The sequence below is a fragment of the Scardinius erythrophthalmus genome (assembly GCF_964197995.2).
Source record: "Scardinius erythrophthalmus genome assembly, chromosome: 20".
Lineage (NCBI taxonomy): Eukaryota > Metazoa > Chordata > Actinopteri > Cypriniformes > Leuciscidae > Scardinius > Scardinius erythrophthalmus.
This window is the reverse complement of record NC_138240.1, coordinates 13,318,496-13,339,901: the sequence shown is the minus strand read 5'-3', so window position 1 is coordinate 13,339,901 and position 21,406 is coordinate 13,318,496. Positions and strand designations below refer to the sequence as shown.

The following is a 21,406-nucleotide window of genomic DNA, read 5'->3' as shown; positions in this document are numbered from 1 at the left end:
ACACATATATATATATATATGGCCATAGTAAAATGTATGAAATATGAAATTACATTCATCGATTCGTTCAAACGGCTGATTCATTCAGGAATAAAGTAAATGTGTTCGAAACTACCCGCTGCTCAGACCAGTTGGTGTATGACATCAAAGTACCACGAGAGGGATCGCTCTCGCAAGTTGAACACACCTAATGGCTCTCTTTATAAATGGGCCATTAAATCATTGGTTCACCCGATTGCTCAAAATGCGGATTCATTCAGAAACTAAACACTGCTGCGTGTTGCTTGGAGATGCACAGCAGTTCTGCTCTGGCTTTTATATGCAATATTTACGTTGGAAAAATTAAGCAAAAACAGACAATTGTGTCAAATATATCACAATATTAACTTCTTATTTATTGAATATTGTATAGATAAGTCAACATAATATTTGCAGTCATGCTATTTGGGATAAAATCTGCACTTGTGTCATTTTGCGCTCGTTACTTGTATGACATTGTAGCCTATCATACCATATAGGCCTATATGAGGCAAAAACTCATACAGGGGCATTTTTGCCCTGATATCTTGAATTTTAGGGGCATTCTAACTACATCATGCAGTGAGTTGTTGCCCTGTTCATCTCCAGTCTACTTTATGAAATGTAAGATTAACTACATAGGCAAGGCAGGGCGGGTGCATTAAATGTGTTAAATTATTTTAAGGCGTTATTTTTCCATAACTAATTAGGCCTAGTGAATGCAGTAAATCGACAGCCCTAATAAATATATAAATATATATATCAATTATGAAACATGGCAGCTTTCAATATAAAGGGCAATGAATTCAAGCAACTTAGGTCACTTAATTTCATACCCACGCTGCCACTCTCTTGACCAATAAGCATGCCACAATGTGTCCAAGAACAAGGAAGCGCAACCATCAACACACGTACACACGTGTTCACATCAGCAGTATTATCTCATTAAGGACTGGGACAGTAGGGGATCCTTCCCAACCTACTTCTATGTACACAAATTATACAACAAACAAAGAAAGAACAAACAAAACAGAGCAGAATAATAAGAGGAACAGAGGCAATGGGGACCTTTTTACAGTAATAAGATACAGAGATAGTGGCACAATATCTCTGTGCTTCCATTTAGCACTATACATGTAGCTAATTGTTTTCATCTTGTAAAAGTTTGGTTTTAAATACAGCAGGTTGAAAAGAGGATATTTTGATGTAGAACTGACATGTCCGTTGAGGTTAGTTTGTGTGTATGTGTGCATTTACATGTTTAATTCCTAGTTCAACTTTTTTATTATTTCCTGCTTCTATTTTTGTGTCAAGAGACAGTGTACAGGAGACTACACTGTTGCTTATCAGTCACACTCTCTCAGTCTTTTCTCTTTATCATCAGCAATAAACACAAAATTGACTTCACCCAGAGTGTTGAAGCAGCACCCCCCATGTGAGTAGTGTCTTCCCTTTTACCTCCCCCTGGGTGGCAGGGCTGCTGGGTGCCATGTTGTGGGTTGGCGCCCCAGTGCAGTGTGGGATGCAGAAGAGTGGCGGAGGGCCTCTCTGATGCAACTACTCCATGGGTGTGCCAAGTTTCAGTGTGTGGGGGCGAGAAGGAGGGGGACCTGATAGAGCAGGCGATGTTTATCCTGTGTGGTTTTAGGAGAGTTACACTATCACTGTGGTCATAGAGAGAGAGAAAGAGAAGCGAAAAAGCCACCAATAGCATATAAGTCGAGCGGCCCGTGCAATTCTGTCAGAGCACATATCATTCATAAAGCTATTAAATATGTATCTGTTGTGTCACAAGCCCACTGTGGACTTTGTTTCATGAGAGTGGTGCTCAATTCAGCTGCAGGGCATCACAAGCTCGCTCTGCTCACTGTCTGTCAAACTCTTTCTCTATGTTGCTTTAATATTCTCTCTCTCCCTCTCTCTTGATGTCTCTCTGCTCTTTCTCTTTGTTGCTCTCTTTCTAGTGAGGGGGAGTAACTTCATTTATCACCTGTTATGTCCTGTGGCTAACATCGGGAGCAAAAACACACTCACATGCAGTAAAACACGCAATATCATATTTAGTTGCAACCACAGATTCACAGGTGCTCAGAATGAAAGATTTTTCTGCTTGCTTAATCAGGTTACTCATTCTGGTTTTTGCTTTTGTGACAGTAAATTCACTTATAATGTCACAAAAGATTTCTGTTTCAAGGAAATGCTGTTCTTTTGAACTTTGTATTCATCAAAAATATATCACGGTTTCCACAAAAATATGAAACTGTTTTCAACAGCACCAAATCAGCATAAGAATAATATCTGAAGGATGTGACACTGACGACTGGAGCAATGGCAGCTGCAAATTCAGCTTTGCCATCTGCCATATTACCGTTTACTGTATTTTTGATCAAATAAATGCAGCCTTTGTGAACACAAGAGACTTCTTAAAAAAAATGTATCTTACAAATCCCAAACTTTTCAACAGTAGCCTATATTCTTATGCATCACCCAGTTGTCATGTACATAGGCAATCAGAAGTTTTCTCTTCTTTTTTTACAATAAAATACAAAATTTGCTACAACTAATTTATTAGTTTTAAATTGCAATAATAATCAGCGATTATTGAGGATATACATATATCATGTAACAGTTTTAGAAAAATTATAAAAATGTTAAATATTATAAATTATACGGTAACACTTTACAATAATGTCTCATTTGTTAACATTAATGTATGAACTAACAATGAGCAATGTATTTGTTACAGTTTTATTAATCTAATCTGTTAATGTTAGTTATAAAAATACAGTAATTTATTATGTGTTCATGTTAGTTTACAGTGCATTAACTAATGTTAACAGATATAACTTTTGATTTTAATAAAGTATTAGTAGCCTAATGTTTAAATTAATATTAACTAAGATTAATAGATTTTGTAGAAGTATTGTTCATTCTTAGATCACCTTATTGGAATGTGTTACCAGTAACTATCACTGTATTCAAGCTATAAATTAGAAATGTACGAAACTTTACTGATTTATTTGATGCCTTCTGTTCATTCTTGTCATTTTGATAAAGCCTCATCTAGTCACCAACAACTTACATCAACCATTTCAAAAGTCTCTTACACTAGCCCTGGTTCATCCATAAGCGTTTATTGTAAAACCTCCTTTAAAACACATCTCACAGTCTGCTGCATTTGCACCAAATGCTGACAATAACAGATATACTACAGCCTACTGTAAGACTTCACACTGCTCTCCTACCACTCGCGCTCTCGTTTTTCCCCTTCATCTGTCTCTGTTGATTTTCAGAAACTGATGAAGAGTCCAGTGAGAGGGCGACTTTTTAAAGATTTTTCTTATTAAGGGGGCAAAGGAGAAGAAAGGATGCTGCAAGATTTTAAGTGAGGGAAATGATTGCTTTCTGTTGCTATGCCAACGGAAACAGAAATATCCTCATTGCCATGTATGTGTGTGTGACAGAGTGAAGGTTTAGCCAGTGTTCTGCAGTATGGGCCTATTGCAAGACAACCATGAGTATATTCCCTGAGCTGGGGGAAATCTCCTGGTCAAGCGTTCGAGACTCACTCAATCCATCATATCTACTGAGGGATAGAGATGCTACAAAAGCATACAGGTGTTTCAGAAAACCTTAGGTGTCTTACATCATATCTGTTACCTAATATGACTTATCGGCTGAGAAGCTTGGATGTCAGATGAGTGAATTTTAAGTATAAAATTGAAAGAAAATTATTCACATTTTGCATGGCCAAGGTGAAACTAAATATTTGTTTCTTGCACCAGAGTTGCTGAGTAATATGATGATTTGGTAATAATTAATAAATAAAAAATATTATAAGAAAAGCAAGACGGTACATAGGCTTGGTTGAAAATATCAATCTCTTTTTGATGAACCGACATTGTTAAATCTTAAAAGAATAGATTTTTTTTGGTGTATGCTGTTTTCAGTTGCGTGAACAACTTTTTTGTTTTGTGCTTTGTCAGTTTCGATATGAAACAAAGTCTTAGTTTTCAAATGATGGCAATTTAATTATGAAATGTAAACATAAATACATAAATAAATATAGCTCAGTTCAAGCAAAGTGGCAGCACGGAGCACAAGTGAACCAATCATCTCTTCCTCTTAACTTCAAGTTACAGTATACCACAAAAATACAGATGACTGTACATCAAAAGGTATGTTGAAATAAATGGACATCTCATGTAATTGCTTAATCAGTGTTTTTACTGCGGAAAGATGATAAAAATATATTATGTTTCAATATTTCTATCATGACAACTCTCTGAAGATCTTTATCATGGTAATTGATGTAACAATGTTAATATATTTGGTCTTGGAGGAATAGATCTGTTAAGCTCCTGCTGCTGATATTGATTATTGCTAATGTTGTAGGCTATTGCTGCTGCAGAGCAAATACAGGAACTTGCTACTGCCAATACATACACTGATACGCTGCTGTTGAGCATGTAAGACATACTGCTTCAGTACAAATAGCATGTATAAAATGAACCGTAGCAGATACAAGTGGAGCAGGTGAAGGTGGGGGTTTCTCTGCTGCAAACTGCTATTGTAAATGCTAACCAACAATTTAAATGTTGAGCAGCAAACTCATTGGCTGCAAATGTGTCATGTAGTTAATGATGTAAATATCATCAGATATCATCTTAAAGGGGTGGTTGAATATGATTTCACTTTTATAACTTTAGTTAGGCCCCGATCACACAGTGTCGAAAAATGTTGCTGTTTGAGCATAAACAACATCTGCAAAGTTACAACGCTCAAAGTTCAAAGCAAAGGGAGATATTTTCTTTTAAAGAAATAGCTTTTTAAGGACTTCAACAAACGGCTTTTTTTTTAGTGACATCACTAACCCTAAAATTTACATAAACCCGCCCCTGGGAACACGATTTATATATTATCAAGACTATGCTAATCAATGAGCTACATAAATTCACCAATTAACCATTCAGAAATGTTGTCTACACAATGTTGTCTTCTTGAGTCCATCTTTCTGACTTCAGTTTGAACATAAAAGGCTAAAAGTTTTTGAAAATTTTAGTGCATGTCTGTGTGAGATAAAAGGACACAAGCTCTTGAAGCTCCGCCCTCTGTGGTGGGAGCAGAAGCTCATTTGCATTTAAAGGAACAGACACAAAAACGGTGCGTTTTTGCACACCCTTAAAAAAGTGACAACTTTAACATGCTGTATAAAAACATCTGTGGGGTATTTTGAGCTAAAACTTCACATACACACTCTGGGGACATCAAAGACTTATTTTACATCTTGTGAAAAGGGCATTATATCACCCCTTTAAGGACCTGTCTGCCTGCGCCATCTAGAGATTCAGTAGCTAGGTATATTTACCTCAGAAAAGCCTTAATGACCATAGCTCAATAGTTAGCTAGAAAAATCTAGAGAGGAGCATTTTGATAAATATGAACTAAATTACATATTTATTATATTTTTATGTAACCTGTTTAATATTTAATATAGGCCTACGTTTTAATAAATCCGTCATGAAAACAAGTTCCTTGAGAAAAATTAGCATGTACTGTACCTGATATATATCTAAAATGAATCGAGATTGTAATTGAATTGCAAGCTTGTGAATAAAAAAAGAATCGAATCTTGACATTTTTGTCAATGCCCAGCCCTAATACTTCATGGGATTCTTTTGTAAAAACAAACAGTCACAAGCTGTAAATATGCTTTAAAGATTTTCTCTAATAATTCTTTGAATAAGAGACAGTGAGGGGAAAAAAAGCTTCAGAACTAACACCTTCTCCAAAGCAACATTGATGTCAGCTGTTTTCATCAGCGTATGTGTGCTTTTGCGTGTTTTTAGCGTCTACTCTCTCTTGCTCAGAACTCCAGGTCAGCAGAAGGCTAATCTGTGCAAAGAAACACTCTCAAGAGACGCTCTTGTCCGGCCTGCAGGGATCAGGAGACACTGTCCTCTGTCCTGAAGATCTCAAAAATACACACATATCCACCCAAATCGAAATGACTGCTGACAACAGTACACGTATCCAAACTCAAATGCGTGAAGAAGAGAAGGACTTCAACTGTAGCAAACCACTTTTCGATTCCATTATTAGCATATCACTGAGGAAGAAAATCAGGCAAAAATCTCATTATGATAAGTGATTAATTAGCGAGCGTATCTGCAGAGAGCCTTGGAGAAAAAGGGATCTAAACAGACCTTCCCTCAGCTCCCCTCCCCGCCCCTCCAAACCCAGAGACACTCTGTGTCTCAACAGTGGCCTTTTATCTACCAGTCATTTGCATGAATGCTAACAGTTTTGCATGATGCATTTGCAATAGCAGGTTACGACATGAAAAGCCCACAGAGTGCACTGTGCTGTCCACAAGCAACATACAAGGCAGCCACAATGTCTACCCACACAAAGGCTCTCTCTATCTTACATACTTCATTAACACTGACCCAAAAGTCCTTAAATCAGTTCTTCTTCTGAAAGTTTAATATATAAAAAAAACACAATAACTCAAAGAAAGAGACTTTTATTAAACTTAAAAGTCACCAAGAATGCGTTAATATTATCAAAAATACAGTAAAAACACACAATAATAATTTGAAATATTATTACAATTTAAAATAGCTGTTTTCTATTTTAATATATTTTAAAATGTAATTCATTTCTGTAATGCTGAATTTTCATCAGCCCTCACTCCAGCCTTCAGTGTCACATGATCCTTCAGAAATCATTCTAATATGCTGGTTTGGTGCTCGAAACATTTCTTATTATAATCATCAATGTTGGAAAACAGTTGTGCTGCTTACTATTTTTGTAGAAACCATGATACTTTTTGTTCATGTTTCTTTGATGAATAATAAGTTCAAAAGAAAGAAAAAAGTACTGTTCCTAAACTTTTGAACAGTTATTAAAAGTTGCTTAATGGAAGCCATCTGCTGCTTATACAAACCAATGATTAATTTAACTAAAAGTTTGCATTGTTAACTGCCAGCAATCATATCAGAGGACAAAAAATGTTACCATGTTACCATCTAGATTCATTAAGAACTGTTCTGATTGTGCTACCACACACACACACATACACACACACACACGCACACCACTTGATTGACCCACTTCAGTCTGTCTCTTAGAAGTGAGAAGCCTCCTACTTGAAATGGATGTTGGATTCAGAAGTAGGTGATCTGATCTAGTATCCTTTCTCCTCTCCTCTCCTCTTACCATTTCCCATCTTTTATGATGTTGTCTTTGAGGTTTTGGGATTCACAAAAGTAGAATCTGTCCATTTGTGTGAACCCTTGGGTCTGAATCAGTAGGAATGTAGGAGGAATGTATAAATGCGAAAAGCAAAGTTATTTACATTTAGGGTGAATGTATATGTAAATAGTCAGTGTGTGTGTTTGTTTTAGAGTGTACCGCATGTGCTTGTGTGTGTGGTGAGAGAGGGTCGCGGATGGTGCTGCTCTGGTGTTCCTCCCCTCGGCTCCTTCTCTCTGTTGCCATGGAGAGACCGTTCTCCTCTCCCATAGGAGAAGAAATTAACACCATTTTTAACTGGCTCCAGGGCCTCCCCCCTACCAGGGAGAAAGCTCCTACAGACACACACTTGCACACCTACACAGATAACCACACACAGACACAGTCCTGGTACACGCTGCCTCCCTGAGCGGATTTGGGAGGATGTGTGCATGTGTGTGCGATCGAATAAAAGCTTTCCCCATCTCTATTCTGGGAGGATGCAGCTTTGGGACAAAAGAGTGTCTCACTCCATCTCCCCCTCCTCATATTCACCCTCCCTACCCTCTGTGCCTCTCTCTCTCTCTCTCTCTCTCTCTCTCTCCTTTGTAATTAACTGCTGCAGTCTCTCATTAGCGTTGTGATCCTGTCCGGTTGTCTCACTGTCTGCACCCCTCTCCCCACCACGCAATTACACCATGACACCAGGGTCACGTGACCCAGCAGACACCTCAGAGCATGAACAGAACACGTTTATACTCACATGCAAACAAGTGTTTTATTATCTGTGGTTTAGCCTTATGTAGGGCTGTAACGACTGTAGCTTGAGGTTTTCTGATTAGTGGTTGATTAAAATGGGTTTTTGATGGATTCTTTAAATTCTAGAAAATCTTTTTTTAGATTTACTTTTGACATTTATGCCTATAATATGGAGAGCAGTCAGGAAGCAAAGTGAGAGAGAGAGAGGGGGGACAAGATTGGAAAGGACCACAATCCCGGACTCAAACTCAGAAGCGCAACCACACTATGTGTCAGAAAGCTGTCCACGAGGCTATCAACTACGAATATTTGTTTAGATCATCTGGTCATGTGATACATCGAAATGAAAATTTTTGGCCAAAACCAAACATCCTGGACATACTGGCCCAAAAAAGCTAAAACAGAAAATATTTTTGTGCAACCACACCAACCTTTCTACCTAAATAAACTTGGATAGTCAATGAATTTCCATTTGCAAACTCATTTCACTTTGTAATGTGACTTATTTTTGAGTCAAATTTGATATTAAATGAGAAAAAAAATGTAAGACGGGAATTGATTGGATTGAACGTTACATACTGTATCACAAGTATGCTAAAATGTGCATTAATAATGTAGCTTAACATTATCCAATAGCTAAGTGATGTCAGTTGAAAAGGAAACTCATTTCAAACAAATAATTAAAAAAAACTACTACATTTTTGATTTCATGTTGACTTTTGCAGTCTCACAACAATGTCTGCTATCGTGCTTGACTACCACACGTAAGGAACTGCACATCAGACACACAAAAAAATATTTTTAAGGGAGCATGATAGAGACCAAAGCTTTGTAGTGACAGACTAATGCAGATGACAGTTAATGATCAGTTGTGTCTGGGTAATGTGGGTGCAGGGAGTCAGATGGAACTAAGGGAAGAGCCCGTTCGAGGAGCTGAAAGCGTCCGTCACACCCTGTCAGAGTCAGAGAGAGAGAGACGAGGGGAGAAAGAAACGAGTGGCTGAATAAGAGGGAGGGTTAGGAATGAGGAAAAGTGTAATATGGATTTAATGGAAAAGCATTGTGAATGTACAGTGGCAGGAAGGTGGAGAGAATGGGTGGGGGGTCAGAGGATTGAAAAAAATGGGATGAGAGGAAAGGAACGGAGCGATTACACTTCATCTTTTCTTGACCTTCGTGCACAAAGATTCACATGCCACACCCCTGCCCTGTAACCTCCTCTAAAGCTCCCACCTCCCGCTGAGAAAACCGGTCTCTACGATTTTAGGTCCATACCCTTTGCTGGCCTCACATTGTGGAGATGGGACTTTAAGAGGTGACCTGTTATCAGATTTGCAACAATCTGATCTGAATCACCTGCATTGTTGAAACAGTTCCTCTCTCACACATGTGCACACACACACACACACACACACACATTTCTGGCTCTTCCACTGTAATACAAATATTTCCCCCATTTTCCCTCAAGCACTATATCAATGTAATGTGCTATGGCAGCTTTAACAAACAAAGCAATTCATAAATATACTGCTGGATATTAAGTGTCTATGTGTCTGAAGGCAGACAACACTCAATTCACTCACACTGTAATATAATTAGTAAATATTGCTCATATGGGTGGGTTAGAATTAAACTTCGGACAGAAGTCGTCCTGCACCATTTGTGCTATAGCGATGAATGAAATCTCAGATTGTGCGGCTTGTGCAGAATAGGTGTGATATTATTTTTTAAACCAATCTAACTTACGTTTTAAAGAAGTTTAATAACATTTATAATAATAAGAATAGTAGTCCATTTTCTTTAGAAAATATACAAATAAAAATTATTCTTGACCCCAATAGAGACTGATAATTTACTATTTGTTACATCTGTGTTTGTTAATTTACAATGCTGTAGTTTATCACTGCTTTAGTTTATCTGAACACTGATAAAGCTAATGTTTGGGCAGCAGTGAGGAAAGACTATAATGTGGTGACACCACGCCGTACTGTAGTTTTCCTGTAGCTCAAACAGTAGAGTGTTGGCGCTTGCAACGTCAAGGTCATGGGTTTGATTCCCAGGGAAAGCAAGAACTGATAAGAATGTAAATCTGTACCTTGAAATACAATGTAAGTTGCTTTGGATAAAAAAGCATCTGCCAAATGCGTAAATGTACTGACTTGCTACTCAAGCTATATGGTTCAAGTACTGGGTGTTTTTTTTTTTTTTTTTTTTAAAGCATCTTAGATGTATGGGTATCTGTCATGTCCCGTTCATTGCTGAATCGGTCATGCTCGGTTATGTAGCTCTAGTCTATCAGGTCTTCTTTACCCTTTTAACATAAATATTTGCTAGGGCTCTTCTATCTCTGTCGGCCCATGCATACGTGTATGTGTGAGTGAGTGTGACCCAGCTGCCTCCTTTCTCTTGCCCCCTCCCTTCACTGCCCCTGTGTGTGTACGAATGTTCAGAGACTCTGTCTGTGTGTGTGCGACTGCCAGAGGGGGTGGGGGGTCGGGGTGGCCGCTTGCCGAATCAGCCCCTCCAGTCTCCTAGCAACAGAGCTGTTTGGAGCGGGACGGGTGAGAGAGGGAAAGAAAGAGAGAGAAAAGCAGAGAGAAAGAGAATAGGAGGGATAGAGAAGAGGAGAGGGAGATTGAAAAATATGCCACATCTGGAAAAAGCCAAGGCTTGCCGGGTCTCAAAAAAAAGAGAGAGACAGATAGAGTTGTAGAAGAGGAAATGCTGATTGCTGCTGCTGACAATTCACAGCGCTTCTTTAAAATGATGAGAGGATGATGCAACCGTGCACTTTCAGGCCCAGAAAGCAGCATCTCACACACACCAGTTCAGCTCTACAGTGGTTTAATGATTAAACACACACGCTGTTGCTCCACGTTGGGAACAAACAGTCAGCTCAACCTGAGAATCTAAACACTGCGCTTTTGTGCTTTGAGGAAGAGTGAATGAGGAGTGTGTTCACCTCATCAGGGTTAATAAAACATTCAGTGTGTGAGTCATACTATCTGCAGTCGCAATTGGTTACTGTTTATCAAATTAGTAACAGTCTGCCACTTTCAAATTAGAAGTTTACAACCAAGCGCTCTGTAATATTTTTTCTTTCTTTCTATTTTTAAGTGCTCTGGAATACTTGATTCTGACTGGTCAATCATTGCATTCTGCAGTAAATATTTTTGACCGCTGAACTTCGTACTTCACCATTGTTGCAGTCAACTGATCGCCTAAGTTGTGTCATCATTTACTCACCTTCACGTTGTGCTAAATGATTTACAGTGCCGTTTTTTACAGTATAGCAATTTTTCAGTAAAAACATGGTAGCGTGGTATGCTCTCTGTGCATCTTTCAACACTTTGCACTCCAGGCCAAGTGCAAAAAAACAAAAAAACACTTAAGAAGATAGGATAAAATACTCTTGGTAGAGCAAGGCAACAAACAAGTGACCATTTCTATATGGAATTGGAGATTACATGAGGGTAAATAAACTTTTTTTTGGAGAAACTGTTCCTGTTCCTAAACATAGTAAATAAATTTCCTTTATTTATTCAAGTCATTTCATTTTATTTTCTATTTTCTAAAATTTCTACTTAAATTACATTAGATTCAACTTTACGGTTATTGTGCTGAGTACAGTCAATGGAATACAATATTTCATATCTGTTTCTTTGTTTATTTAGCCTAGCTGTGTATTAAATAGAATAATGAACTGTTGTCAGTCACTATTGCAAAAAAACTACACTTTGGGGTGATATCAGATCCCCTGTTTCGCATTGAGATTTATTTTGTGATGACCTGCTGATTTACAGTAATTGCGATATGTTGTTATTATTGCACACACAGTGATTCTATGCACTGTACACTTAACTGGCTCATATTTGGATCTATATGGGTGCAGTATGGTGTCACTGTGTGTCAGGTTTGGACTAAGTTAGGCCTTCGGTAGAGCTGAGCAGATCTCCCTGATCCTGGTGGCCTACTTTAGTCACCCACAGACTGTGATGTGCCCTCAGATTGAGGAAATGGTGGGGGACAGAGGAAATGTTTGTGTCTGAAAGTGCATGTGTGAAAGCAACCGGAATGGAGCAATCAAGCTGAGATGGAGATGTTTGTATATAGACAAACACACACAGTCCTCCCCCCATGGCTATAACCGAGGCATTCTTCTCTAAGGTATTGGAGGAGACTGCATCTGGTCCTAGAGTCTGTGTCCTGTGTCCTAGAGGGACCATTTCTAGAATATTCTCTGGTTGACAGAGAGCAGGAGGGTTTCTGCATAGGTGTGGCATAATCACCTCATGACCGAGATCATGAAAGCCAGGGTGGTGCATGTTTGACTGATCGTGGCATAATAAGACTTATAATTATGACGAGAGGAGGGAACGCATGCACAAGCCGGATGGCTGGAGAGGGCCGGATTAAAGCGAGCCCGCTATGTGCGCTGGTTTTAGTTGCCATGGCAACCTTCATTACCTGGCACTTGGGAAAGGGGGGAGCGAGAGAAAGAGGGAGAGAGGAAAGATGGAGCAGGACAGGAGAAAAAAGGGAAAGAGAGAGGGAGAAAAAGACAGATGTCTTGGGGAAAATGTGATGGAGAAAGGAAAACAAAGAAAAACGTTAGCCCCTCTGGGAATCAAAGTAGAAATGTGCAGTTAAAAAATGAGGGAGAGAGAAAAAAAAATTATATGAAGAGAAAGGATAATGACTGCTACTTCCTTTTTTACACAACACCTGCAGATTGAAACAGGCAATACAAGCTTTGTTTATGCCAGGTATAGAATCTGGAAACATAAAAATGAAAGCAATATTGAAGTCCAGAAGAGATGTTTGTGATATTAGTGACAAAAGAGTTATGCTTTGAAAATGTAATGTTCTCTGTTAAAATAAATAAACAATATAAAATCCAATTTAATACTACTGGCACAACAATTATACATTTCACCTATAAATAAGTTGTAGTAAATAAGCCACAGTTACTTTGAAAAAAAGACGTGCCATTCTGGAGTAAAGCTGAGAAAGAAGTAATGAGAGAAAAAGGTGTGAAAGCAATAATGAACAGGTGACGGTTGGGCCCGAGTGGGACTGGGAGAATAAGAAGGTTGTCTTAGTGATCAGAATTCCTGCAGGTGTCACATGACCCGCTGCCCTGCACACCTGCCCGAGAGCGCTGCCAGTTGCCATAGCGACAGGGTCAGCTTTATGGAAAGCAGGGTTGAAGGTGGCGGTGGTTTGAGGTGGGGCTGGTTGTGTGTGTGTGTGTCTGTGGTCAAGAAAGCAGTTATTTTCAAAATGCTGCTGAAAAGTGTTAAAAAACCACACTGTATTTCTCTCACACATAAATCTAATAGTGGAGATATTCAGTAAGAAACCTATTGAGCTGTGAAGGACTTAATATTAGATTCAGATCAATGAACGTCTGAATAATACACTACATAAAAGAGACTGTCTTAGCCGTACATAGTCGCCAGGGCCCAGGGCAATACTCATAAAGCCCCATAGCACAGCACTCATCCAGGAGCTGTTTAGTTGACTGAAGTCAGCATAAATGTTTGGAATGCAACTCAGAAACTCAAATAATGTTTGAGCAGTAAAGATTTGTGCCCATGAAGATGCCAGTCTGTGGACTGGTGCATGCAAAGTTCATCTGGTTGCTGTGTCATTGCTGCCGTCAGAGGCCTTCACATGCTGTGTATAGTGGCGGTGTTTGAGAGAAACATGAAAATGTTGAGCAAATGCAACTGGAGTGAAAAGAGAATGTTTTATTTGTTTTTATACAGAGCTGTTATTTGTCCAATCAGTGTTACTGATTCATGAAATGCAAATAAGAACATCAACCCAGGATTTGCAGGAAATTTTGAAACCTGAATAATACCCAGTAATACCATGCAGTAATTGTGGAAACCCAGTGAAATATGAGGTACCATATAGGCTACATTCATACTCCAAGCCTTAGTGCTAAATTCTGATTTATTGCTCAGATCCATTTTTTTGTTTGTGCTCTTCACAGTATTTTTTAAATGTGGTCAATATCAGATTCGAATGAGAATCTAATTGAACTGACCCACATGTGGAAAAGATTGATAACAAAGACGCCATGCAGCAACTGAAGTCTGCCTTTACACGTTCATTTATTAGGTGATGTGCCACGGAAACCAGCAAATTCATGTGCAGCCAATCTTACGACAAATGTCGATCTAGAGTGACGTAAAAGTTGCATGAATACCAATATGACTGTTCAGACTAAGGTTGCATTGCAAAACATCTGACCTGTATATGATTTTGGACCACATGCGGAAGTGGCCCAAATCAGAATCGAACAGATCCGATTCCATTTAGTTTGTGCTGTTCACACTTTCATTTAAAGAAAAAAACACATCTGAGTCACATATGAGCAAAAAAAATCTGTTTTGGGCCACATTTGCCTGCAGTCTGAACATAGCTATAGTTTTTGAATGTTGACCTTTCTTCTGTTTTTTTATAATCAACTTTTCTCTCTGTCTTTCAGCAGTGTTCAGATGGAGGGGCGACCCAGGACAGTTCCTTGAAGCGGGTTGCTGTAGTGGAGGATTTTTTTGATATCATCTATGCCATGCACGTTGAGATGGGGGCGGATCCTGGTAGAGCACCCAAACACGCCGGCCAGAAAAAGACCTATAAGGCGGTGAGACACAATCATTCAGCGCATAAAATATAGTCAAGACACACATAAGCGAAACCCTTTCTCTTGCTATAAAAAAGTACATGCAACATAGGCTTCATGTGCAGCAATGTGCAAAACTGTCCTCACTCTATTTGTTGAAACGATCACAGAAGCAACTCTAAAATAGAACATCTGAATGACTATAATGAGTAGAGGCTGTTGCTGGGGCAACAGCAGCCATTTTGAAACACCTGTCGCACTGTTGAGCTATTATAGACTATAAATCAGCAAGGAGTCTAAGCTTCAAATGGAACACTATGTTTTTTTAATTTACTTTTATGTTTTTTTTAATGCCATAACAGCAAATGCATACTAGTGATGTTCTGGACAGATTTCTCTGACTCGCACCCACCCACGTTTGTGAAAAACAATCCAACCCAATCTGAAATCTTTTCAAACCTGAACCCGTCTGACCCACCGATATAAGTCAACATCACTACCTCTCAAGCTGTCAAACATGACAAGACCCAAGTGACAAGTATTGCATCATGGGACTTATATAAAGCTGCCTGGCTCGCCAAGCCCAGAGGAAAATTGTATTGCTCAGAGTTTGCCCTTTCGTGACTCAGGACTTCTGTAGTTCTCAGTAGGGCTGCACGATTAATCTGATTAAAACCGCAATGGCTGAGATTTAAGGAAATGTATGCGCTGCATGTTTCAGAGTGAAACGAGGCGCTTCCTTTACATGCGAGCAGCTCATCATACAGTGTTTTCAATGTCTCGAAGTGGAATGCTGCTTCACACAAACTCATATCTGCATGTCTTGAACATGAATCAACCACCTTTCCAAAATTTATGAGAAGAGCACATGAACCTGCTTTTGTTAACAAAAGAAAAGCTTTAAGGGGTCCTTGGGTTTTTCACCAAACTAGATCCTTGATTGTTTAACATTTGAAAATTAAGAAATTAGGACAGTCTTAAATATTAGAATTTACAGTTATACAGTCAAATAAAAATAATAATTATTATATATATTTTTAAACTATCTTATATTTCTTATATTTTTAATTTGTACAAATATTGAAATATCTTGTTTAATGTTTTTTATTTAGAAAAGGGATTTTTTGTTATTATTTCAGTCATATTGATTTATACAGTAATAACAACATTTTGGCCAAATTGTGCAGCCCTAAAAACAAGCATAGGAAACTTTAAAAAAAAAATGAAATCACATTTTAAATCCCAATAATATTTTTTTTATCAGAAAAATTGCAATTAGATTCTTTCCCCAAATTGTGCAGCCCTAGTAAATTTAACCAAGTAAAACAATGTTTCTCCTAAAAACTGCTTCGGATAAATAAACACAAAATGAGACAACTGACACAACTAAGTGTAGAGCTGTAAAATTAATAATTTGAGACAGCTCATATAATTTTATTTTGGGAAATATTAAAATCTTGTTTATTTTGAAATATCTGGGAAATCAGTGCACAGTTTGTGTCATTTTCTTGAGATCTTTTCTGAAACTCTGAGATACATGTGAGATTCTCATTTTTCAGGAGAATAATCTGAGAAGCATGATACTTCTTAATTTGGTCTCTTTTTAAACATACAACAAATTGTCTAGGACGAAAATTTTATTTTATATTAAAGAGTTCTCATTTGTTCTTGTTTTCTTCTCTATAATAGGACCTGAGCTAGAGCGTCTGTCATGCTATTGTGACTTTGTGGAACTATGGGCCGAGAGGCCATGTATTCCTGAAATAAATTTGATTGATTGATTGACTAGAGCAGGGGTCACCAAACTAAGGCCCGCGGGCCGACTCAGGCCCGCCACCCCCCTTTGACTGGCCCCCCAGCCCCTCTGCCCCCCACTACTTGAACCGGCCCTATGAGGCAATCCCCAAAAGTCGTCATGGACGGTACGTCATGGTACGGGCGTCACAGTTTGGTGCATACATTTACACAGAGAATACACGGTATAAAAATAAATAAAACTTGTGTGCAATTTAATTAATGTAATGCGGAACTACTGTTAGATACGCAGATTCTTAGGGACACCTAATCTCCGCCTTAGCTCTGAAGCTCTGAAGCAAGCTGCGGTGTAAGGATTGCTATGCTGGAATATGTTGAGAGAGAGGTGTGGGCGCGATCGAAAAGTCGTAAAGTGTTTACTTATATTTGTGTGTGTGTGTGTGTGTGTGTGTGTGTGTGTGTGTGTGTGGCGCGGCCGTGATCGAACAGTGGAAACATAAAAACATACTCCGTCATTTAGTTTATGCAGGACATCATTCAAACTGCAAAGTGTTTAAGTTACTGTTAATTACATTTTTAAGGAAAACAAATATATTAATCTGAAATGTAGCAGATTAATTTTCAATTAATTCAGGTACAATTACCAAACATATCAAGGTATTTTTATTAATTGAATTAATGAACTAATTATATAAAACTATTGTCAGTGAGTGCACTACAAATGCCTTTACTTTATTAAGGCTTAAGACATTTATTTTTCTTTTGGTGGTCCAGCCTGAGACATGCACAAGCCTTCTGCATTTTTGTTTTGCTTTTCCCTTTATTGTACCCAACCGTGATATCTGAACCGAGGTATGAACCGAAACCGTGACTTCTGTGTACCGTTCCACCCCTAAAAGAGAGTGCAGAGTTTTCAAAGAACAGTGGACCAACGATTATTTGTGAAGAATAACTCTAAATAAAACAAAGTGTGAAGACTCGATTACAACTTTTGCAAACCACTAGTAAAGATAAACAAATATGTACCAGGAATCAAGTGTTGATATAGTGGTGTGGATATAGTAGTGGGGATGGCTGTGCCAGGCTATCTCTACTACACAATGAGGCCTGCTGGTGGTCATTTTGGTCTGGGTCAAACAATTCTATGTTATATAGCTGACCCGGCCCCGGCCCCCCATCACAGTCAGGAACGATAATGTGGCCCCCAGAGAAAAAAGTTTGGTGACCCCTGGACTAGAGCTTTGTTATAGCTACAGACAGACTATATAATTTTGGATTGATATCCAGCTATATTTTAAGTTGCCCAAACTGCAGGTATGAGTCAACCTGCTTATCAGCAGCACTGCAATTGTCTCCAGTGTATCTCTCTATTTTCTGCCATTTACCCTTTCTCTAACTGTCGGAGAGGTCTCGAAAACTTAAAGGCTCACTGGGATCAGCTCCTCGGTAAGGCCGTAGTTTCCTCCTAATCTCTAACTGTTTCTCCTTCTAATCTCCCCCATATCGCTTTAAAATGTAGCATTCTGTGCAGAATTCAAATTGGTCCGATATTTTTCGCATATGATCCGCTCTGTGCTATCGTGTCTCTGGACCGGAGCAGACTGTGTGTGCGCTGCGGCGTTCACTTGACACTAACATGAATTCAGACTTCATTCACCCCAATGGAAAACATATTTACACTGTCTGAATCATTCCATATCCCCTATATATATCTGCCATTCACCATGTAGAAAATAGTAAATGTTTGAAAAGTGACCGATTTTAGATAGCTTCAGTGTCTATATATAATGTAGGGGGCGGGACGCTTTAGATTCTAGAGAATATTTGATTGGACAGAAAATCTAATGAGAAGCTGAAGTGCAGAGTGATGTCATCAAAATCATTGATCCATATTGGCGGAAGTGAGAGACTGTAAATTTGCTTACATCTTCTAAATGCAAATTTTGTCTTTGTTTTGGAGCACACTAGCTTATAGAAATCAGGAAGACAAACATTTATTCTAAAAGACAAAAAACTTCATTTTGATATCATAGGGACTTTAAAGTCCCTGTGAACCGGAAGATGCAAGCGACTTTTCTCCAGTGTTGTGACGTATTTCCAAGTGAAACGGAATATTGAACTGAGGGCAGGGGTTTACTTTAGCGCTCCTCCTCTCCATCTCTGCTCATAGCAGACTAACGGTTTGAGGGGAGTGGTTAAGCGTTTTCAACCCAAGCCGTCCAACTGACATCATCAGAAAAGGAACGCCATTCCAGACCGGAAGTAACTTTTCAGATTTTGATTAAAGATTACCACGGCAAACAATTTTTTTCTGTGTATTATTAACTTGCACAGATTACTTGTTCACCACAAGACTAGTAATATGCGCTAATAAAGTAAATAGGGTCAATTTTGATTTCTTGTCGACTTTAAGAGTGTCAGACGGAGTTTCTGTATGATATTTAGTGGAGAAAAAAAGGTGTGAGTGTGTGTCTGTGTATGGGCTTGTGACTCACCTCTACTTTATCTGAGACACTGGTCTGGTGAATGAAGTAGGAGGAATAAACATGAATGAGTTAGTGACTGAATATGAGCCAAATACTGTCTGTGATAGGGATTTAATATATACCTTTACTCTTACGCAGCATAATTTCTCTATGTAGTGTGTAATTATAAGCAGACTATTATGTTTCTTATCACAAACACTCAGCATGCTATTGAGTTATTATGTTGCTTATTATTTGATAATATGGGAGGGAGAATGACACGAAGTAGGCTATGACATAATGCAGCATCTGATCCAATTAAAGCAGAACACAGGAACTAGACTTAAGGCCCATTCACACAAAGGACGATAACTATAAAGATAACGATAAAAATATAGTTCCAAGAATTCGTTCTCAATATTAAAGTAGTCCACACCACAGCTAAAATGATTAGGAACAAAGAATATCGTTGGACACATTTTTTTTTAATGATTTTGTTCAGCTGATGAATGATAAAAACATTGACAGCCAATCAGAATCCATCCTGCTGTAAAGAGCTCGAGCATTTAAAACGACAGACAAGCACGCGCTTAGAATAAACATTACGATATCATCCGCTAGTGTGGACACTAATATAGTTATCTTTATAGTTATCGTTCTTGGTGTGAACGGCCCTTTACATATATTCTGCTAGAGGTAGATAGGGGATGTGTAAGTGTGCACCTAGTATGCTTGATTATGCTCTCTTGTGCTGTGATTCCTTGGTGTGTGAAAGCAGGTGTTGGGTTCCAGCCCCCACTGAGCTTTGTGCTAATCACCTAATTAAAGTAATTAACTGCCTGATAGCCATGTTTTTGACATTTGGCACACATTGAACCACTCTTAAACTGCTGGACTATCAGACAAGCAAAGATCAGAACACTTTAAGGTCTCACCGATTGGCTATTATCTTCAGAAATCAGCTGTGATTGGCTTGATTTGCTCTGGTTGAACTGACTTTCATTGGCTGTATAATTAGCTGATTAGCTGATTGGTGGTGTCCAGAAGCTTACATTTTTACATCCGTGGCCCTGTCCCAAATGCCGCCTGAGCCTTTCAGGTCCTGATCAGAGTCCATACTTTTGGCATAATGACACAGACTATATAGACACAGGATATGTGCCAGGTCTGCTATGAAGTCCATACCAGTAACAGAGTGACAGAAATAGTTATTGCAGATGAATATATTATATTATTTATTTGTATTGTATATCAATATTACAATACCATCTAATCTAATACAATCGTTTTGGGGTGATTCATATAATAATCAATTTATTATTGAAAAATAATATATTATATTAATTATCAATTATTTAGATTGTATGTCATAATAAAATAATCTAAAATACAACAATAATAATAATAATTATTATTATTTATATTTATTATTATTATTATTATTATTGGAGTGGTGACTAATGGTAATAATGTTTTTCCAGTAATAAAAATAATAATAATATTTTCCAATTGTAATAGAGGTATTATTATTATTATTATTGGAAAATAATATGCTATGGTAATTAATAATTATTTTGATTGTATTTTACAACCTAATCTAAAATTATAATTCAAATAATTCTATATTGTTATTACATTTATTATAACAATTTGGGAGGGGTGAATAAAAATAATAACTGCATATATAATCGTAATACTAATTTTTATCATTACTATTTATAGTATTATTTAATATGATGTAGGTATGTGTGCTCACTTTTTCATCTCATATTCATTTGCACATATGTATATAAATCAACTTCAGTCATAACTACTGTGAGTCTGTGACTAAAAAGTGATTATTATGCTGCGTCCCAATTCGCGTACTTATACTATGCCCTTAAAGTATGTAGGCTACTATTTTTGTGGGGGGAAAAGTACATACTTTTGAGTGTGTAGCAGTAGAGTGGGCAAGCTTTGGGACATACTGTTATTCCAGATCACCCTTCTCATCCTGTCCCACTACCCTTTCAAATACTGCTGCTATCTGCATACTGCCCTCTAGTGGTGGCCTGATGGGACTGCAATGATGCTGTTTTGAGATTGAGGCCACTGAAGGGGCACCCACACCACTCCCTGATATTCTATGCATTCTTTCTTTTTTGTCTTTTATTATAAAATGAAATGAATGTGTTTGTGCATTAACAATGTTCTCTGTCACACTGGACCTCAGCTTATTCCTTTGAAGATGACTGGTTCATTATTTCGAACACAAAGGCTAAGGAAGCACCCCCAATACTAAAGATGCAAAAATCTGTTTGCATGTGTGTGTGCGGGGGTGGCAGGGGCTGCACAATGTCCTTGGGGCAACGTTCACCTCCTCTTCTCAGCCAGTGCCCTGGAGAGCCCTGCTGTCAGGTCTCATAGCACAAGCAGCCCACAGAGACCAGCCCTGCCAGTCTGGGAGGAGGGGGCAGTCTGGGAGCATGGCATTCTGGGAGGTGCGGTTTTCCCTGGTTGGCCTTTTCCCTCTGTGCCACCTAAGGGGGGAGGGTGGAGG

General features: G+C 38.4%; 1 protein-coding gene across 1 annotated transcript in view; it reads left to right on the top strand.

Moving 5' to 3' along the window:
* Positions 1-21,406, top strand: part of nol4la (nucleolar protein 4-like a) — a gene marked incomplete at both ends in the record, with an annotated part of 41,535 nt that overhangs the window by 2,717 nt on the left and 17,412 nt on the right. Inside the window, 1 exon segment of the mRNA XM_081349788.1 lies at positions 14,516-14,668. Coding sequence (XP_081205914.1) covers positions 14,516-14,668 — 153 coding nt within the window.